General features: G+C 44.2%; 1 protein-coding gene across 6 annotated transcripts in view; it reads left to right on the top strand.

The window, feature by feature from the left end:
- cnot10 (CCR4-NOT transcription complex, subunit 10) overlaps positions 1-17,881 on the top strand; it is a 69,455-nt gene that overhangs the window by 41,375 nt on the left and 10,199 nt on the right. For 4 of the 6 annotated variants that reach the window (XM_020622331.1, XM_020622335.1, XM_020622336.1 and 1 more), the window contains 6 exons: positions 6,936-7,057; positions 13,387-13,566; positions 14,239-14,319; positions 14,446-14,559; positions 14,753-14,883; positions 14,958-14,993. In XM_020622331.1, coding sequence (XP_020477987.1) covers positions 6,936-7,057; positions 13,387-13,566; positions 14,239-14,319; positions 14,446-14,559; positions 14,753-14,883; positions 14,958-14,993 — 664 coding nt within the window. The remainder of the gene's footprint in view (positions 1-6,935; positions 7,058-13,386; positions 13,567-14,238; positions 14,320-14,445; positions 14,560-14,752; positions 14,884-14,957; positions 14,994-17,881) is intronic. The other 2 variants (XM_020622337.1, XM_020622334.1) reach the window with 1 other exon arrangement.

The raw sequence follows: 17,881 nt of genomic DNA, 5'->3' as shown, positions 1-17,881 counted from the left end.
CCCGGGCTGCAGCCCGCTTGGCCTGCCAGTACCCGTCAGCTGCCTCAGGTGTCCCACGAGCCAACCAGGCTCGAAAGGACTCCTCCTTCAGCTTGACAGCATCCTTTCCTTCCGGTGTCCACCACCGGGTTTGGGGATTGCCACCGCGACAGGCACCGGAGACCTTACGGCCACAGCTCCGAATGGCCACATCAGCAATGGAGATGGAGAGCATGGTCCACTCGGACTCAATGTCTCCAACCTCCCCCGGGATCTGATCAAAGCTCTGCCGGAGGTGGGAGTTGAAGATCTCTCTGACAGGGGATTCTGCTAAACATTCCCAACAGACCCTCTGTGGTCGGCCGGTTCTGCCCAGCTTCCTCCCCCGCCATCGGATCCAGCTCACCACCAGGTGGTGATCAGCTGATGGCTCCATCCCTCTCTTCATCCGAGTGTCCAAGACATACGGCCGGATGTCAGATGAAACAACCACAAAGTCTATTATCGACCTCCGACCCAGGGTGTCCTGGTGCCACGTGCGCTGATGGACATGCTTATGGTTGAACATGGTGTTTGTTATGGACAGACTGTGACTAGCACAGAAGTCCAATAACAGAACACCACTCGGATTCAGATAGGGGGGGCCATTCCTCCAAATCACGCCTGTCCAGGTGTCACTGTCGCTGCCCATGTGAGCATTGAAGTCCCCCAGTCAAATAATGGAGTCCCCAATGGGAGCGTTTTCCAGCACCCTTCCCAGAGACTCCAAGAAGGCTGGGTACTCTGCACTGCCATTCAGCCCGTAGGCACAAACGACAGTGAGAGACCTATCCCCGACCCGAAGGCGCAGGGAAGCGACCCTCTCGCCAGGTGGTGATCAGTGGACAGCTATGCCCCAGCTAAGCTGGAGAGCTATGAGCAAGCCCACACCAGCCCGCCGCTTCTCACCGCGGGCAACTCCAGAGTAGTAGAGAGTCCAGCCTCTCTAGAGGAGTAAGGTTCCAGAGCCCAAGCTGTGCATGGAGGCAAGGCCGACTTTCTATAGCCAGTACCTCTCAAACTCCTGCACAAGCTTGGGCTCCTTCCCCACCAGCGAGGTGACATTGCATGTCTCCAAGGCTAGTCTCCGTGTCCAGTGATCGGGTCGTCGGGGCCCTTGCCTTCGACCCCTGCCCGGTCCACTGTGCACCAGCCCCTTACAGATCCTCCTGCAGGTGGTGGGCCCATGGGAGGACGTCCCCACGCCGCTCTTTCAGGCCAAGCCCGGCCGGGCCACATGAGGCGCTCGCATTCGAGCCCCAACACCGGGCCTGGCTCCAGGGTGGGGCCCGGCTGCACCATGCCAGGTGACGTTAAGGTGATTTTAATCACTACAACCTAAAGTAAGTGCTTGCTAAATTCCACCAGCATCTTTCCTGCCACACTACAGGAAATAACATTCTGGACCGTGTTTACACAAACATGGCTGCTGCATACAAGGCGAACCCCCTCCCCCACTTGGGACAGTCAGATCACCTTTCTTTATTCCTCATTCCCAAATATTCACCACTCATCCACCGTGAAGCCATCAATGAGGATCATCAGTGTATGGCCAGAGGGGACAGACTCTGTACTACAGGACAGGTTTCACCACACGGACTGGACTATGTTCGCCTCCTGGGCTACCTGCGACTCTCACACAGACATCGACACCTAAACTTCCTCTGTGCTGGACTACATTAACACTACCATTAACAGTGTCACAACCCAGAAACAGATCACCACATACCCAAATCAGAAGTTATGGATGAACAAGGAAGTGCACCTCCTACTGAAGGCCCACAACTCTGCCCTACAGCTTATTCAGGGCCAACCTGAGGAGGGACATCAAGCAGGCCAAGCACTGCTACAAGCTAAACGTTAAGGAACATTTCAACTCTGACTCCTGATGAATTTGGAAGGGAATCCAGGTCATCAGTGGCTACAACCCTCTGCAACTCCACCCCAACAACCACAGATGTCACCTTCCTCAACAAGCTAAATCACTTCTATGCTCGCTTCGACCGGGACAACAAGGAGACCGCTATCAAGTCCAGACCCTCTGCAGACCACCAGCCACTGGCACTCACCACCACTGATGTGCTTGCTGCACTGCTGGATCAACGCAAGCAAGGCTGCTGGCCCTGATGGCATTCCTAGATGCATGCTCAGGGCATGTGCTGGACAGCTTTCTGGCATCTTTCCAGACATTTAAGCTTAACTTGTCCCTCACCCAAGCAGTTGTGCTGACATGCTTCAAAACCACCTTCACTGTGCCAGTACAGAAACAATCCACCCCGATGTGCCTGAATGACTACTGCCCTGTAGCACTGACACCCATTGTCATGAAGTAGATCGAGCCCCTGGTCCTGGCACACCTAAAGACCTTTACTTTCTGTTCTCTCAGCCTTATATTCTTTACTTGCCCTTTGCTATTGCTGTACATAAGGATATGTCAAATTCCTTGTCTGTCCAACATACCTAGCCAATAAAGCTGATTCTGATTCTGTTTCCCACCCACACCTGGACCCCCGCCAATTTGCCTACCTCAGGAATAGGAGCACGGAGGATGCAGTCTCTATTGCACTGCACTACATTTGGACAGTAACAGTTGCACAAGAATGCTGTTCGTGGACTTCAGCTCAGTATTTAACATGGTCTCCTCCAAATTAACCACCAGACTTGTTGACCTGGGCATCAGCACCTCCCTCTGCAACTGGATTCTGGACTTTCTGACAAACAGGCCTCAGCATGTTAGGTCAGACAACACCTGCTCCTCCACCATTATCTTCAACACCAGTGTACCACAGGGCTGTGTGCTGAGCCCCTTCATCCAATCCCTTTTCACCCACAACTGCAGGCCTGTGCACAGCTCCAGCACCATCAAGTTTACAGATGACACCACGGTGATGAGCATCATTGGTGACAGTGAGTCAACCTACACGGAGGAGGTACAGCACCTGGCTGTGTGGTGCGCTGACAACAACCTGCTCCTTTACACCAACAAGACCAAGGAGCTCATTGTGGACTACAGGAAGGAGAAAGGAGGCACACATGACCCCATCCATATTAACGAGATAATAATAATAAACTTTATTTATATAGCACTCTACAACTCGAGAGCCCAGAGTGCTGCACAGTAAAACAAACATTGCCAAATAAAACCATACAAAAAATATTAGACCATATTGAAGCAGTAAAAAACAGAGTAAAAACACAGGTATAAAACAAAGTTATAAAGTTCCATACAAAGATGGAGGTAACAAAACTACAAATTAAGCAACGAGGGAGGTGAAAACAACCTAAACATCAAAAGCCTGTTTAAAAAAATAAGTTTTTAGGGCCGACTTGAAAACCGCTAGCTCATTCTTGGACTGTACCTCTAAGGGAAGAGAATTCCAAGGACTGGCGCCATAGACCGCAAACGACCGGTCGCCCCATTTTTTATAATTAGAACGTGGAACAACTAGGGACAAGTATTTTGAGAAGCAAAGGGCTCTACGCGGCACATAAATCGACAGTAAGTCAGATAGGTATGGCGGAACGAGGCCATGGATAGCCTTAAAAACAAACACCAACGTCTTAAATTTAACTCTATATTGAATTGCAAGTCAGTGCCTCCCGAAAGCGGGAGGGCCAAGACATCTAGGCTTGCTGTGCCCACGGTCGGATCGGGGCTGAAAAGAATAAATTCAGTTTTACTTACATTTAAGTAGAGGAAATATTGAGCCAGCCGAATGCAATTTTGCAACGGAGTTAGTGAATTTAAGTCGCACACAATCAGTGGCATGTAAATTTGGATGTTGTCCACATGAAAATGAACATTATGGCTGGATAAGATTGCCGCAAGGGGTGCCATATACAACGAGCAAGGTAATGGGGCCAGAATCGATCTTTGAGGAACACCTGAGGATAGGGGGGCTATGTTAGAAGAGCAGTCATCAATGACAACAGAGAACGACCTGCCAGTCAAAAATGAGGCAAACCAGTGTAAGACTGTAGCTCTCAACCCAAAGATGTGTTCAAGTTTCGAGAGTAAAATCAAATGATCCATTGTATAAAACGCAGCTGATAAATCCAAGAGAACTAAAACAATGGAACATTTAGTATCAAGGGCCGTGGCGATATCACTATGAATCTTAAGTAATGCTGACTCTGTACTATGGCGGGGTTTAAAGCCAGATTGAAACTTGTCAGCAAAATTGAGACGATCCAAGTGCGACTGCAGCTGAATAAGAACGCTTTTTTCCAAAACCTTGGACATAAAAGGGAGAAGGGAAATTGGGTGAAAATTCGATAATGAGGAAGGGTTTTTTGAGGAGCAGTCTAACTATTACATGTTTAAGAGCAGTTGGGACCATGCCCGATCCCATGCTAAGATTAATAAAAGTGGCCAGGGAGGATCCAAGGGTGTCAATGACCTCCTTGGTAAACCTGGCTGGAAGCGGGTCAAGGGGAGAAGAGACAGGATTTAAGTGTAATATATATTCTTTCAATTGAGACAGAGAGATCGGGGTGAAAGAGTCTAAAGTATGTAAGACATGAGCTACAGGTGGTCTATAAGGTGAGGGCTTTGGAGTATTCTGCCTAAGAGCCTCGACCTTCTCACTGAAGTATCCCAGAAATTTGTTACAAAGCAAAACTGATCCCTCAGTAGGCATCGTACCAACTGGATTAATAACTGAGTTTATTATTTTAAAAAGGACTCTAGGGTTATGGCTGTTATCTGCGATATTAGCTAAGTATAGAGTTTTAGCCTTTTTTTACAGCCTCCTGATAGGCGAGGAGGCTGCCTCTAAGAATTTCTAGGGAGACGTGCAAGCCGTCTTTTTTCCATTTTCGCTCAGCCTTTCTGCAGCTCCTCCTTAGGGCCTGGGTGGTGTTGTTTAGCCAAGGAGCAAGAGTCTTGCCAGTCCTTCTTGTCCTACAAGGTGCAACGGAGTCCATAATCCGGACGCAGGTCGAATCCAGTAAAGAGAGGAAGGCCTCTGGGCAGACCGGAGGATTCTGATCCTCTGAGGCGTAGAGCTCAGCGGCAAAGTCTGTGGCAGTAGAGGGGGCAATAGTCCTACAGCGTTGAAAGGGGGCCGCCGGTCTGGGCAGCCTTGTTGGTAACGTGACCTCAAAACGAATGATCAGATATGGCCAGATTCGACACATCCTTAATGGAGACAGATAGACCTCGAGAGATGACGAGGTCTAATATGCCCCCACGTTGATGAGTGGGGCATAAAACTGACTGGTTAAGGTCAAAAGAATCCAGCAGTGCATTAAACTCATTTGCGAGCTGGTCAGAGGAAGAATCCATGTGAATATTAAAATCACCACATATCAACAGACAATCATACTGTGGGATAAGAGCAGCCCCTAAGAGATGGTTGTTGAACGTGTTTCCAGCTTCAAATTCCTGGGGACCCACATCTCAGAGGATCTCTCCTGGACCACCAACACCTGCAGCCTGGTTAAGAAGGCTCACCAGCGCCTCTTCTTCCTGAGGACACTGAAGAACCACCTGTCTTCAGTCATCCTGGTGAACTTCTACCGCTGTACCATCGAGAGCATCCTGACCAGCTGTATCACAGTCTGGTATGGAAACTGCTCTGTCTCCGACCACAAGGCGTTGCAGTGGGTGGTGAAAACTGCCCAATGCATCACAGGGACTCCACTTCCAGCCACTGAGGATGTCCAGAGGGAACGCTGTCTCTGACATGGTCGCAGCATTTTCTCAAGGACTCCTCTTACCTTGCTCACAAACTGACCTCCTGCTCTCTGGGAGGTGCTTCAACTATCACAAAGACCATAATAATTCATATATTGTCTTATGACGTCTGTACAATGCCAGTGTACATGGCGGAAGGTGATCTTGTTGACTGTGTTCGGTGAGATTTTAAGTTGATTTTTCATAAGGTCCTTAATCAGTGATTTGGGGTTATTGGGTGATTGTTCTGAAATGCTGGAAAAAAAATCAGGTTTTCACGCATGTTTCTAGTTTGAATGTCCAATATCGTTTTGTTTTTTTTCATTTTGTTTTCTTTTATGATGGACTCCATTTTTTCGCTGAGGGTTTTGACAGATGCTTGAAGAGAGATGATTGACTGTTTTAACTTTTCGATGCAATTGTGGGCAAATTCAAGGCTTGACTGGAGTTTTTTTTATTTCATCATGAAGTATGACCAGTAAATCAAGTTTTTTTTATTGATGGATGCAAGAATACTGACCTCAATGTCTGTCATTTGTAGATCGCTTGTATCTATAGAAGAAATCTTGTTTGGGTTTGGGGTGTCCTGCTGGGTTGTACTGGCTGTATGCATTCTGCAGTGAATGTAGTATGAATAATTATAGGTCCAATAAATCCTCCAGCACGTGAAAGGTCTAATCCGGTTATTGGCAGCAGCTTGCAGTTTCGATAGATTGCTCGTGTAATAGTAGTAGTGCGTTATAAAGTCCCAGCTCAAAACGTTTCATTAGGTTCCTATAATGGGAAAAACCCCTTTAGACTTCAGACTCCTGATCAAATTCTACATTTGACTGAGGCTCAAACATACAGAAGAATCTATCCAGTATTCCCCCTGCCATTGTATCCCGATACAAAATACTAGCTGGGGGAAACGGGTCCTGGGCTGCCCCCCATGCCTGGGCTCATTCCCATATTAATGCATTTTGGAATTCACAGTGAAAGGCAAAGAAAACACATGTTGACAGGACATTTTTGGAGGTTTACTTAACTTTTATGGAAATACTGACTATATTTTATTTTAAATATTGTCATTTTGCATATGTTTTATATTTTGTCTGTCAGTCTTGGTGTCTTTTGTTGAATAACACAACTTTACACTAACCTATTTGAATTTTTAAAAATTGGGTTATGTTCTGGATAAAGGAGTACTAAAATTATGAACAGTAATCACAAAAAGTTACTTCATGGTCTCTGTTTCCAGGGCTCGGAGCAGGAGAGCAAAGGTTTACCATGTAAGAAAGGTATAGTGCAGTCAATTGTCGGGCAGGGCTACCATCGCAAGATTGTCCTGGCATCCCAGTCTACCCAGAGTACGACTTACAGGTTAGTGTAAACTCACACAAGTCCTCCCTTCCAGACTGACCCTTTTTTAAAATAGTTTTTCCACCACAGGATCTCAACTAGCTGTGAACTTAAGCTTGCTGTACCTGTAATTTTTTGAGCTGAAGTGATCCATTCCACTTTGTTTTTCCACTACATTTTTCACTGTGTCAATCCTTGTGTATGTGAGGGCAAGGCTGCACTCCCCACACACACACACACACACACACACACACACACGTTAAGCAGAGAGTGCAATGGTCTTTACTTCTGACAAGATTAATGTTTTTAAAGGTGTTTGTTCACAGAGTAATTCAAAAAGTAATGAATGGATCTCAATGAATTTTTTTGGAGGTGTAAAGTATGGTCCATGGAACAGCTGATTAGATTTTGGTGCTGATTTGGATCATCACCCGGATCCAGGAATTTAAAATAAATGTGTATTTAAAAATCTACAAATTTTAACCTTGACTGCAGATAATCAAAATCATGTCTTATCTATTTGATTTCATCTCCTGCTGCCACCAGCATTTTGTCCCCATCAGATTACACAGAATTTATTGAATAAATATAGCCTTATTAAATAAATTCAACCAATAATATGATCCCAGCCTTTTACCATACATTGAAGAAATCAAGTCTGCTAAACAAATGAGTAGACTACATTGAATAAGATGTAACGTTAATTTGTTGATCTTTTCTTCACTCCAATTCAGGTTCTTTACCTGCTGCCGATGTATTTTTTTGTTTTTTAAAAAGATAAATGTGCATTAATTCCACCCATTATTTTTGTTCCTCAGAATAAAAATGGTGATTTTGCTCTTCATTTACCTGTTGCTGTGGTGAATTGTGGTCTTGGAGCTCCACTGATGATGGCTTTTTATAGTTGTCATCACCATGAGCTTCCCAAAAAGGGAATGGTTTTGCATGTGGTGTCCACAGACAAATGCTCGCTCCTTATCCTTCCTGACTGATTCTTCTCAAGTTTTGTTTTGCTAGTGTCCTTGTCACTACTGGTAGCATGAGGCAGTACCTGCAGCCCAGTCAGGTTGCACAGGTATTCCAGTTACCCCAAGATGGCGCATCCATGTGTGCAGTTGCAAAAAGTTTGGTGTGTCTCCCAGCACAGTCTCAAGAGCGTGGAGGAGATACCAGGAGACCAGCCATTACACCAGGAGAGCTGGACAGAGCAGTAGAAGGGCAAAAACCCAGCAGCAGGACCAGTATCTGCTCCTCTGTGCAAGGCGGAATAGGAGGAGCACTGTGAGAAGCCTACAAAGTGAACTCCAGGAGCTACTGGTGTGCATGTTTCTGACCAAACTGTCAGAAGCAGACTCAGTGGGCCCAACATCTTCTAGTACGACCTGTTCTCACAGCCCAGCACCATGCAGCTTGACTGGCATTCACCAGAGAACACAGAACTGGCAGTACTGCCATTGGTGCCCCACTGTCTTCACAGATGAGAGCAGGTTTACACTGAGCACATGTGACAGGCATGAAAGAGTCTGGAGATGCAATGGTGAACGTTTGGTGGTGGGTCAGTGATGGACTAGGGAGACGTATCCTTGGAGGGCCACACAGACCTCCATGCTATAGCCAATGGAACCCTGACTGCTGTGAGGTACCAGGATGAAATTCTCAGAGCGACTGTCAGATCTTATGCTGGTACAGTAGGCGCTGGGTTCCTCTTGGTGCAGGACAATACCGGGCCTCATATGGCCAGTGTGTAGGCAGTTCCTGGGTGATGAAGATATTGATGCTATTGACTTGGCCTTCACATTCCCATGACCTAAATCCAATCGAGCACCTATGGGACATTATGTATCGGTGCAACCGACACCACCAAGTATCACCGCAGACTGTCCAGGAGCTCACAGATGTCCTGATCGAAATCTAGAAGGAGACTCCCCAGGACACCATCTGCAACCTCATCAGGAGCGTGTCCAGACATTGTCGGGAGTGCATACAGGCACGCAGGGGTCACACACGCTTTTGAGTCACATTATGAGCTGTTGTGATGAAATTCACACAATTTGGATGAGCTTGTGATTTAAGTTTAACGCATGATGAGTGTTATTTGGCGTGACACATTTTGGTAGGGTCTTATAATGGACAAACACCATAGGAGATTTTTAAGCTATGATGGAGCCTTGTCATCAAGAGCTTTGCAATGTAGGAGAAGGATTTTAAATTCTATTCTGGATTTTACAGGGAGCCAATGGAGAGAAGCTAATTTGGGGGATATATGATCTCTCTTGCTAGTTCCTGTCAATAGCATTCTGGTTTAACTGGAGGCTTTTTAGGGATTTTTTTTTGGGTCTTCCTGATAGCAATGAGTTACAGTAGTCCAGCCTGGAAGTAACAAAAGCGTTTTGGTATGGTGAGCTGCCACAGAGAAATGTTACCAGCAGAAGCCCTAGGAAACTGAGCTGCCTTGGTGGAGGTTTGCAGTGTCTAGTTAATCATGCGTGCAGCAAATCTCACAGTAATGGAGGGACTGTATGAGCAGTTAACCAGCATCTGTTAAGCAAGCAGAATGCAAACTTGCAGAAATGTAACATACCGTATTTACTACTTTGACTGCAGTCAACTTACTGAAGTCCCCATTTTACCCTTTGTATGTCATTGTGGAGATAGTCTAGACATTGTATTAAGAGGGACAGGCAGGGTAATGTCCAAGTAGATGTCCCTGGACATTTCCCACCCACACATTTCCACACACACAGCCTACCTGCACAACAATTTCAGGAATTTACTTGACTTGAGGATCAAAAAATCTTTTTAAATAAATTTGTATGTAGACATTTGTTTAACCAGCAACCATGGTGTTATGATTTCATTTAAACTGTGTACATCTTTTTGACAACATCACAACCTCGGAGCAGACAATCCCTTGTGCAGCCCCAGTGATCTTTAAGCCCCCTAATGGGTGCATGGACCCCATATCAGGAACCATGGCCTTACAGGGATCTGTGCTTATAGAATCATTTGGGTTTCAAAATTAATGCATTTCTTTTATAAACATATTTAACATTAAAATAATGTTTGCATAATGTGCAGGGGCAAACTGGTTTAACCAAGAGGTTAATAACAAATTTTGAAACATAAGATATAGTTGTCCTTTAAAAGGACCAGGATGCATTATGCTTCATGAATGCAATTTTTTCAAATTGAGTTTAATCATCTATTATACAGTTTGAAAATATGGTTGAAGTTTGATAATATTTATCCTACCTGACTCCAGCATCGGATTAGTCATGAAATCTACTTCAGTTAGAGACAGCTGATATGATCTGCCATTTTTTGAAAATCGTGGTAAGCAGAGGTTCAGTTAACTGTGATTTAAATAAAAATACATGAAATAGAATATCTACAGATAGCTGAAAAAAAACTATGTGTAGGTGTCCTTTCCAAAATGAGTAGCAACATGTCTGTGCAGATTCTCAGTCATCCAGGTCATAGTAAGCTGAAAAAAACTAAAGGGGGATAAATATCTCCGGATCAACACCAGTCAGTCAGAACTGATGAAGCCTCTTGGATGAGAGGTGAAACGTCTTTGACCTAGAAATCTAGTCCAGTTGATTTTTTTCTAAGTTTTTTCAGCTTACTATGACCTGGATGACTGAGAATCTGCACAGACATGTTGCTACTCATTTTGGAAAGGACACCTACACATACATTATATAATTTTTTAATGGTATAAACTAATTATTTACACAATTCAATAACAGCTTCTATCATGATTTTATTTTGTATTTTGTGAAGAAATGGTATTAGGTAGTACCTTTTCCTTTCTTTCTGCCAATGCTTATGCTGTAAGACTTGACTGACTCTTGTATTGGACTCACTGGAAGCTGTGGTCTACTCTGCTGCTCTGCTCTTCTTCTGTTTTGCCTGTACAACTAAACTGAAGCATTTCAATTTTTCTGATTTTAAATTCTTTTCTTTGAGCTTTTCAGCCACACCTTTGCATTTTTGGCCTTTATTTATGTAAAGCGAGTAAGCAACAGTTCAGTGCTGCCTGTGTTTAATGATGACAGACACTGACACATGAATGGTGAACGTGGCAGAGTGGGTCTGAACCAACCATTGTTAGTGGAGTGAGAAAGAACTGAGGGAGACGAGGTCACAGTGGGTTGTACAGTGTGCTCTACTGGACAGATCACCAAAACACAGCCACATCTGAACAGTTAACAGTTAGCCTTACAACCTCATCGTTGTTAACACATACTGATGGTCTTATCCATTGGCAGTGGATTACAATGTATTTACGTAATTTGCTAGATTCCCAATTCTGGCCTTGGATCCTTCTGTTATTTCATCCTCCAGTCTGTTAAAGTGGCCATGGTATGCTCGTTTCCAGCCATCCAATGTTTAATCTTGGGTACCTCTATATTAGCTTTGCACCCCTCATATCTCCAAATAGTTTGTAGTTATTTCAGAATGATGAAACCAGAGAGCCTATTCCTAAAAACGAGAAGAGAGTTAATGAGTGTGCACAACTCCTGTTGCTGGTGTTGTGTCAAAAGTGGACAGCACAACGAACCGCAATGGAATTAATCTATTTGAATATTCTCAATTTGTAACACTGTAAACAAAGTGGGTAATTGAGAAACCCCATATTTTAACTGGCGTAATGCAGACATAGTAACTTATCCAGCCTTACAACAATTCTCTCTAACATTATAGAAACAGAATCAGAATCATAATCTGCTTTATTGGCCAGGTGTGTCGGACACACAAGGAATGTGACTCTGGTACATCGGTATGTACATATCCCCATGCAAGGGGCAAGTAAACAGTAAACCAGCATAATTTCTGTGTAATATAACGAGCAACAACCAGGGCAAACAATGCACAATAAGCAGTATAAACAGGCAGTAAACAATGCAGACAAGGAATGCTCATTGTGGAATGGGATAAGTAGGAATAAAAACAGAGTATTTAAAACTAGAGACCTGTACGAATCTGTATAATCTGTATGAGGTATATTTACAGGTATTGCACTGAAGGTTATTATCCAGTTATAGTGTCATTGGTTAACTGTTAATCAGAGTAATGGCCTGGGAGAAGAAACTGTTCCTGTGCCTGGTTGTCTTGGTGCACAGTGACCTGTAACAGCAAACAAGGCATTAACAACCATGCAACATGTTCTTTGTTTGTTTTGTTTGTTTGTTTTATTTGTCACACTGGGTAGTGGAAACACCATTCACTTTCAAGTAGCTCCAAGGTTGGTAAATCCAACCGGTGATCACTGCCTCTTCCCCCCACAGGACCACATAGTTTCCCAAAGTAGAAAAATTAATTCCAACAGATAGCGTAGCACCGATAATAACATCATGGGTCATTAGAATCCTCTTGTTAACCCACAACACATCACATGTGGTAGACACGCTGGCCTCAAGCAGTCAAAACACAGAGGTACTGTGCTTTTTTTTTTTTTTTTTTTTTTTTAATAATAAGCTTTATTGAAAATATAACAAAAACATAACAAACCAGGCATTTTGCCAATATGGTAGGGGCACCGGTGGATGTCAGGCAAGCTCACACAAATGCGCAGCAGCCTGGAGATAATGCCCATTTAAGGAAATCCTTAAACTATCTGGTAATACTTTATTTTGTTAGAAAAAAGTTTGCAAGACTTGTATAAGCCGAGTTGCTTCTGCATAGTAATGCTAGAACATACGTATACCTCATTTTTTGAGCTTTAGGTCACGTCTAAGATTATAATTATTGTTGTAACATTGTAGATAAGTCAGAAAACAAGGAAAAGCATGGCTCTTTAAGATGCCAGCAGGAAACTGTCGACCAGGCCTTTCATCCTGGGGAACTTGTTGCACAGACAACTGATTGGTGGACAGGAGGTAACTCCAAGTTTCCAGAGGAAAATTTTCAGGCCTGGTAATTGACTTTATTGCCAGCTTGTTTTTCTATGTTTTCTGTGTTTTTCTTGTAAATACTGGCCTGAGCCAATCACTGGGGATATTGGGTTTGAATTGTGCTGTGCAATGGTTGTTAATATACACTGTGGTGAAAATGCATATTCTGGTGTGTTTAAATATTATTGCTTGTTGCAGTTTTTTCTGTGATAGTTATCAGATTCTGACTATATCAGAGATGTCCGTATTAGTCCCTTTGTAGGGTTTGCTGGTTAAAATTTCCACACCAACAATTTTGTTCAACTGGCACCCTGGCTTAAAAGCCAGTAAACTGCCAAAAATATAACAGACTAACATCTAATTAATATTTAATCTTGTTTATATTAACCAGATGCTCTTTTTGAATTACCTCAAGCTCAGTGCATGTCTGTATGTGTTTGTGTGTTTGTACAGCGAGGGCCAGTCAGCAGCTATCCCAGTTGCCAGTATGGAGTTTGCAGCAATCTGCCTGAGGAATGCTCTGCTGCTGCTGCCTGAGCACCAGCAGCAAGACACCAAGACAGAGAACGGGTCCAAAAGCTCCAGTCATTCAGGAAGTGCAGAGAGTGGCAGTGAGAACAGTGATGCATGCAGGTCAGCTGTTTACTATAAGGTGACATCCAGAATTGACCATTCCAAATTTATAATCACTGGAAGATAAGACACAATTTTCTAATCCACTTAAGAATTACTGAAAGAAAAGTTTATTTTCATGCACACTGGCTGACAAAAAAATTAAATATAATTAAACGGCTCGACTAGAAGCGTCTGTCGACTGATAGGTCTCTCGACTATTTGACTATTAGGGGGCAGCCCTAGTAGGATGCCTTACAAGGAGCGTCCTCATGTCCAGATACACTCTGTTCATTTGCCAGCATGCGATAAATTTTGAACATTGCTTTTGATAAATTCTCTTGCTTGATTTTGCATTGTGGCTGTAGCAGTAGAATCAGCATTATATTTTGAACAGGGTAACTAATAATCTGCAACCTATTACATTTCAACGGTAACCTTCCCAACACTGGTTATTATGTACTGTAGATGATGGCAATCCCCAAATCTTATGCTGAGATCATTTCTTAGACACACAGAGTGGTGCACCACACAAATCTTTCTGAGAGCTTCAGCCTCTCTGGGATGCCCTTCTTATTCTCAATCGTGATAGTCACCTGATAACTTAAGTAGTTGTGAAGTGTAGCTGAGTGTGACTGTGGCTCAGTAGATTTGGACATGTTTTCTGATGAATGCTGTTGGTGTGCTATGCAGTGGGAAAGGTCAGGAGGCTGATAAGTTCTTGCCTGCAGCACCGTCATCTCCTCTCAGAAAACAGGAGGTAGAAAACCTCAGGTAATGAGGCTTCACATCTCTTCTCATTTTTCTCTTCTTACCACAGTTCAATGAACTAGTCATCATTCAAGGGCATTAAATAACTTAAATAACAGCAGTCAATAAGGTCAACTGTTGAATGTGTAGGTGCTCCATTCTGGCCTGCAGTGCATATGTGGCCTTAGCACTGGGAGATAACCTGATGGCTCTAAACCATGCTGAGAAATTGCTCCATCAAACCAAGGTGTCTGGATCCTTAAAGTAAGTGCTGTGTCTATTTCTCAACAAGTTGTTGGTTCACCTGGTCTGTTTTTTTTGCTGAAGCAACAAGTGGCCACACTGATCAGTTAAGGTTTTGTGCAAAATTCTTCAGATTTGATCAGCAGTGTCTTCCTCTGCCTTGAATCATTTAGCAGTCTGGTTTTGTCTTCCTCCTCCTTTGCTGTGTGTTAAGGTTCCTGGGTCACCTCTATGCTGCAGAATCTCTCATCTCATTGGACAAGATCTCTGATGCAATTGCTCACCTCAACCCAGAAAATGTCAGTGATGTGTCGATGGAAGTACTGACGAGTGAGCAAGACCAAGGTCTGTAGGTTTTACACAACTCAACAAAACAGGATTTAGTGTTGTGTCCTTAATGCTTAGTTTGTTTTTGCCAGCAGGGTCTGACAGAGGAGATGAGCCCGTTGAGTCCTGTGAGTTTACTCAGTTTAATTCTTAAACCTAAATGCATGACTTGTACTTGAAACAATCCAGAATCTCATGTTTAGTTTATTTAAACAGGGATAATGAACATTAAAGGTACTGTAGATAATTAATCGAACCAGAACAAAAATAATAGTAAGAAATAAGTTATAATTTCCAGCTGTGCAGCAACTAAGACATACAGTGCCTTGCAAAAGTATTCATACCCCTTGAACTTTTCCACATTTTGTCACATTACAACCACAAACTTAAATGTATTTAATTGGGATTTTATGTGATAGACCAACACAAAGTATCGCATAATTGTGAAGTGAAAGAAAGAAAAGAAAACGATACGTGGTGTTCAAGATTTTTTACAAATAAAAATCTGAAAAGTGTGGTGTGCATATGTATTCACCCCCCTTTACTCTCATATCCCTAAATAAAATCAAGTGCAACCAACTGCCTTCAGAAGTCACCTAATTAGTAAATAGAGTCCACCTGTGTGTAATTCAATCTCAGTATAAATACAGCTGTTCTGTGATGGCCTCAGAGACTTGTTAGAGAACATTAGTGAACAAACAGTATCATGAAGACTAAGGAACACACCAGACAGATCAGGGATAAAGTGTTTTTGCAAGATGGCGCCGCTGTTCATGGCCTGCCGTCAGCCTCTCCGGGGTATGTTATTGTTTTCACTGTTTGTGCTGTTTCTGTCGTCTGTCACTCGGAATGCATCAGCTCTACTAATGTACGATCGTGCCGCCCTTCTTAATATTCGTTCATCTATGGAAAAGTGTCCCAGTGTAATGGGCTGGGATACCTTAAAGACTGTCCCACCATGACTGGCGAAGATACCAGCATATCTTCGGCGTTCTTACTTCGTCTACTCACAAAGGAAGCGTACCAGAAAACGAGGGAAGAGGAGTGGGGTGGCTGTCTGCCTAAAGGCCCTCTGGCGCTCTGCTTTTGTGGATGCCTCTGACCATCGCCGTGGACCCGGCTGGGGGTGTTGTCCTAGCATGATTCGCTGGCCTGGCTTCATTTGTGGTTGGCCTCGGCCCATAGGCCTGGATTTCTTGGCCTCTCATCCATATCGCCAACTTTCACAACATCCGAAAAGGGGTAGTAAGTTGGTCTAATCTCCGACTGCTGAGACGTGTGTCTCAGCCACCAAACCCTGTTTTATCGATACGGATGGGTTAGATTAACGTTAGATCGTTGACTAACGAGACATTCATTCTAAATGACTTTTTATATCACGGAAACTGGATTTCATGTTGCTGACTGAGACGTGGTTAAAGGAAGGTGAGCATTGCGCATTTTCTGAGCTTCTTCCACCTGGTTGTTCCTTCCTCAGCTCCCCTCGTACGTCAGGTCGGGGCGGTGGCCTGGCATGTGTTTTTAAAAACAGCTTTCAATGTTCCCAAAGTTTGACAGGCTTTTAATCCTTTGTGATTTTAACATTCATGTATGTTGTCGGGCTGACCCTTTGTCTAAAGATTTTTTTTAAGTACTATTGACTCTTTTAACCTCACCCAGTCGGTGCATAGCCCTACACATGAGCTCGGACATACACTGGACCTTGTGATCTCTCATGGGCTGCCTGTTGTTATTACTGAAGTAGGTGACTCTTGATTATCCGATCATTTCGCTCTGTTATTTAATGTTAATGTGCCTCCACAGTCTGATAAACCCTCTATTTCTGCTGGTATTAGACGCTCAATCACCTCTTCAACAGCAGGAGAGTTTTCTACTTGCTTCAAAAATTCTGGTTTGTATCTGATGGGTGATGTGTCCTCCTACATGGATCCTGAGGAAGTATTGACTCTAACCTCCACCTGTCAGGATATATTGGATTCTATAGCTCCCCTCCGATGTAGACCAGCTAAGCCGAAGGTGGAACCTTGGCTAAATGACTTAACTCGGGAACATAGACGAAGATGTCATAAAGCTGAACGTAAATGGAAGAAGGACAAACTTTGTTTCTCTTCGCCATTTCAGGGACTGCTTGTCGGACTATCAGAGGGTGGTGAAATCTGCAAAATCAAATTATCTTTCTAACATTGTGGTCAGTAATTGTCACAAACCTCAGGTTTTGTTCTCTACAATCAACTTTGTTATTAGCCCATGTAATCTTACCTCTCATCCTGAGGCATCTGTCTAAATATGTGAGGGTATTTTATTTGATCTGGCGAAATTTGCTGCTTTTATTCATCTTCAGCCCATCTTCAACCTCTCCCTCAGCCAGAGCATCGTCCCCACCTGCTTTAAGACCACAACCATCGTTCCCCTTCCCAAGAAGAGCCCGGTCACCTGCCTGAACGACTACAGGCCAGTGGCACTCACCCCAATTATTATGAAGTGCTTTGAGAGAATGGTGCTGGCCCGCATTCAGAGCAGTATACTGGGGACACTGGACATACCCTGCAGTATGCCTACCGGCCCAACAGGGCCACCTCAGGCGCCATCGCAGCTGCCCTCCACTATTCCCTTTCTCACCTGGAAAATGGAGATTCCTACATCAGGATACTCTTCATTGACGACAGCGCCGCCTTCACCACAGTTGTCCCCCACAAACTCACCCACAAACTGTCCACACTAGGTCTGCACCCCACCCTCTGTGACTGGCTCCCGGACTTTCTGACTGGCAGGCCCCAGACTGTCAGGATTGGCAATAGAACTTCAGCCAGCATTGTTACACTGGCACCCCACAGGGATGTGTCCTCAGTCCCATCCTCTACACCCTGTTCACCCACGACTGTGTCGCCTCCCACAAAGACATCATCCTGAAGTTCGCGGACGACACCACAGTGATAGGTTGCATTACTGGCGGGGACGAAGCAGCCTACAGGAGGGAGGTGGCCGGTCTGGTGTCATGGTGCAAGGACAACCGCAG

The sequence above is a fragment of the Monopterus albus genome, unplaced genomic scaffold (assembly GCF_001952655.1).
Source record: "Monopterus albus unplaced genomic scaffold, M_albus_1.0 scaffold278.1, whole genome shotgun sequence".
Taxonomy (NCBI): domain Eukaryota; kingdom Metazoa; phylum Chordata; class Actinopteri; order Synbranchiformes; family Synbranchidae; genus Monopterus; species Monopterus albus.
This window is presented reverse-complemented; position numbering and strand designations above follow the sequence as displayed.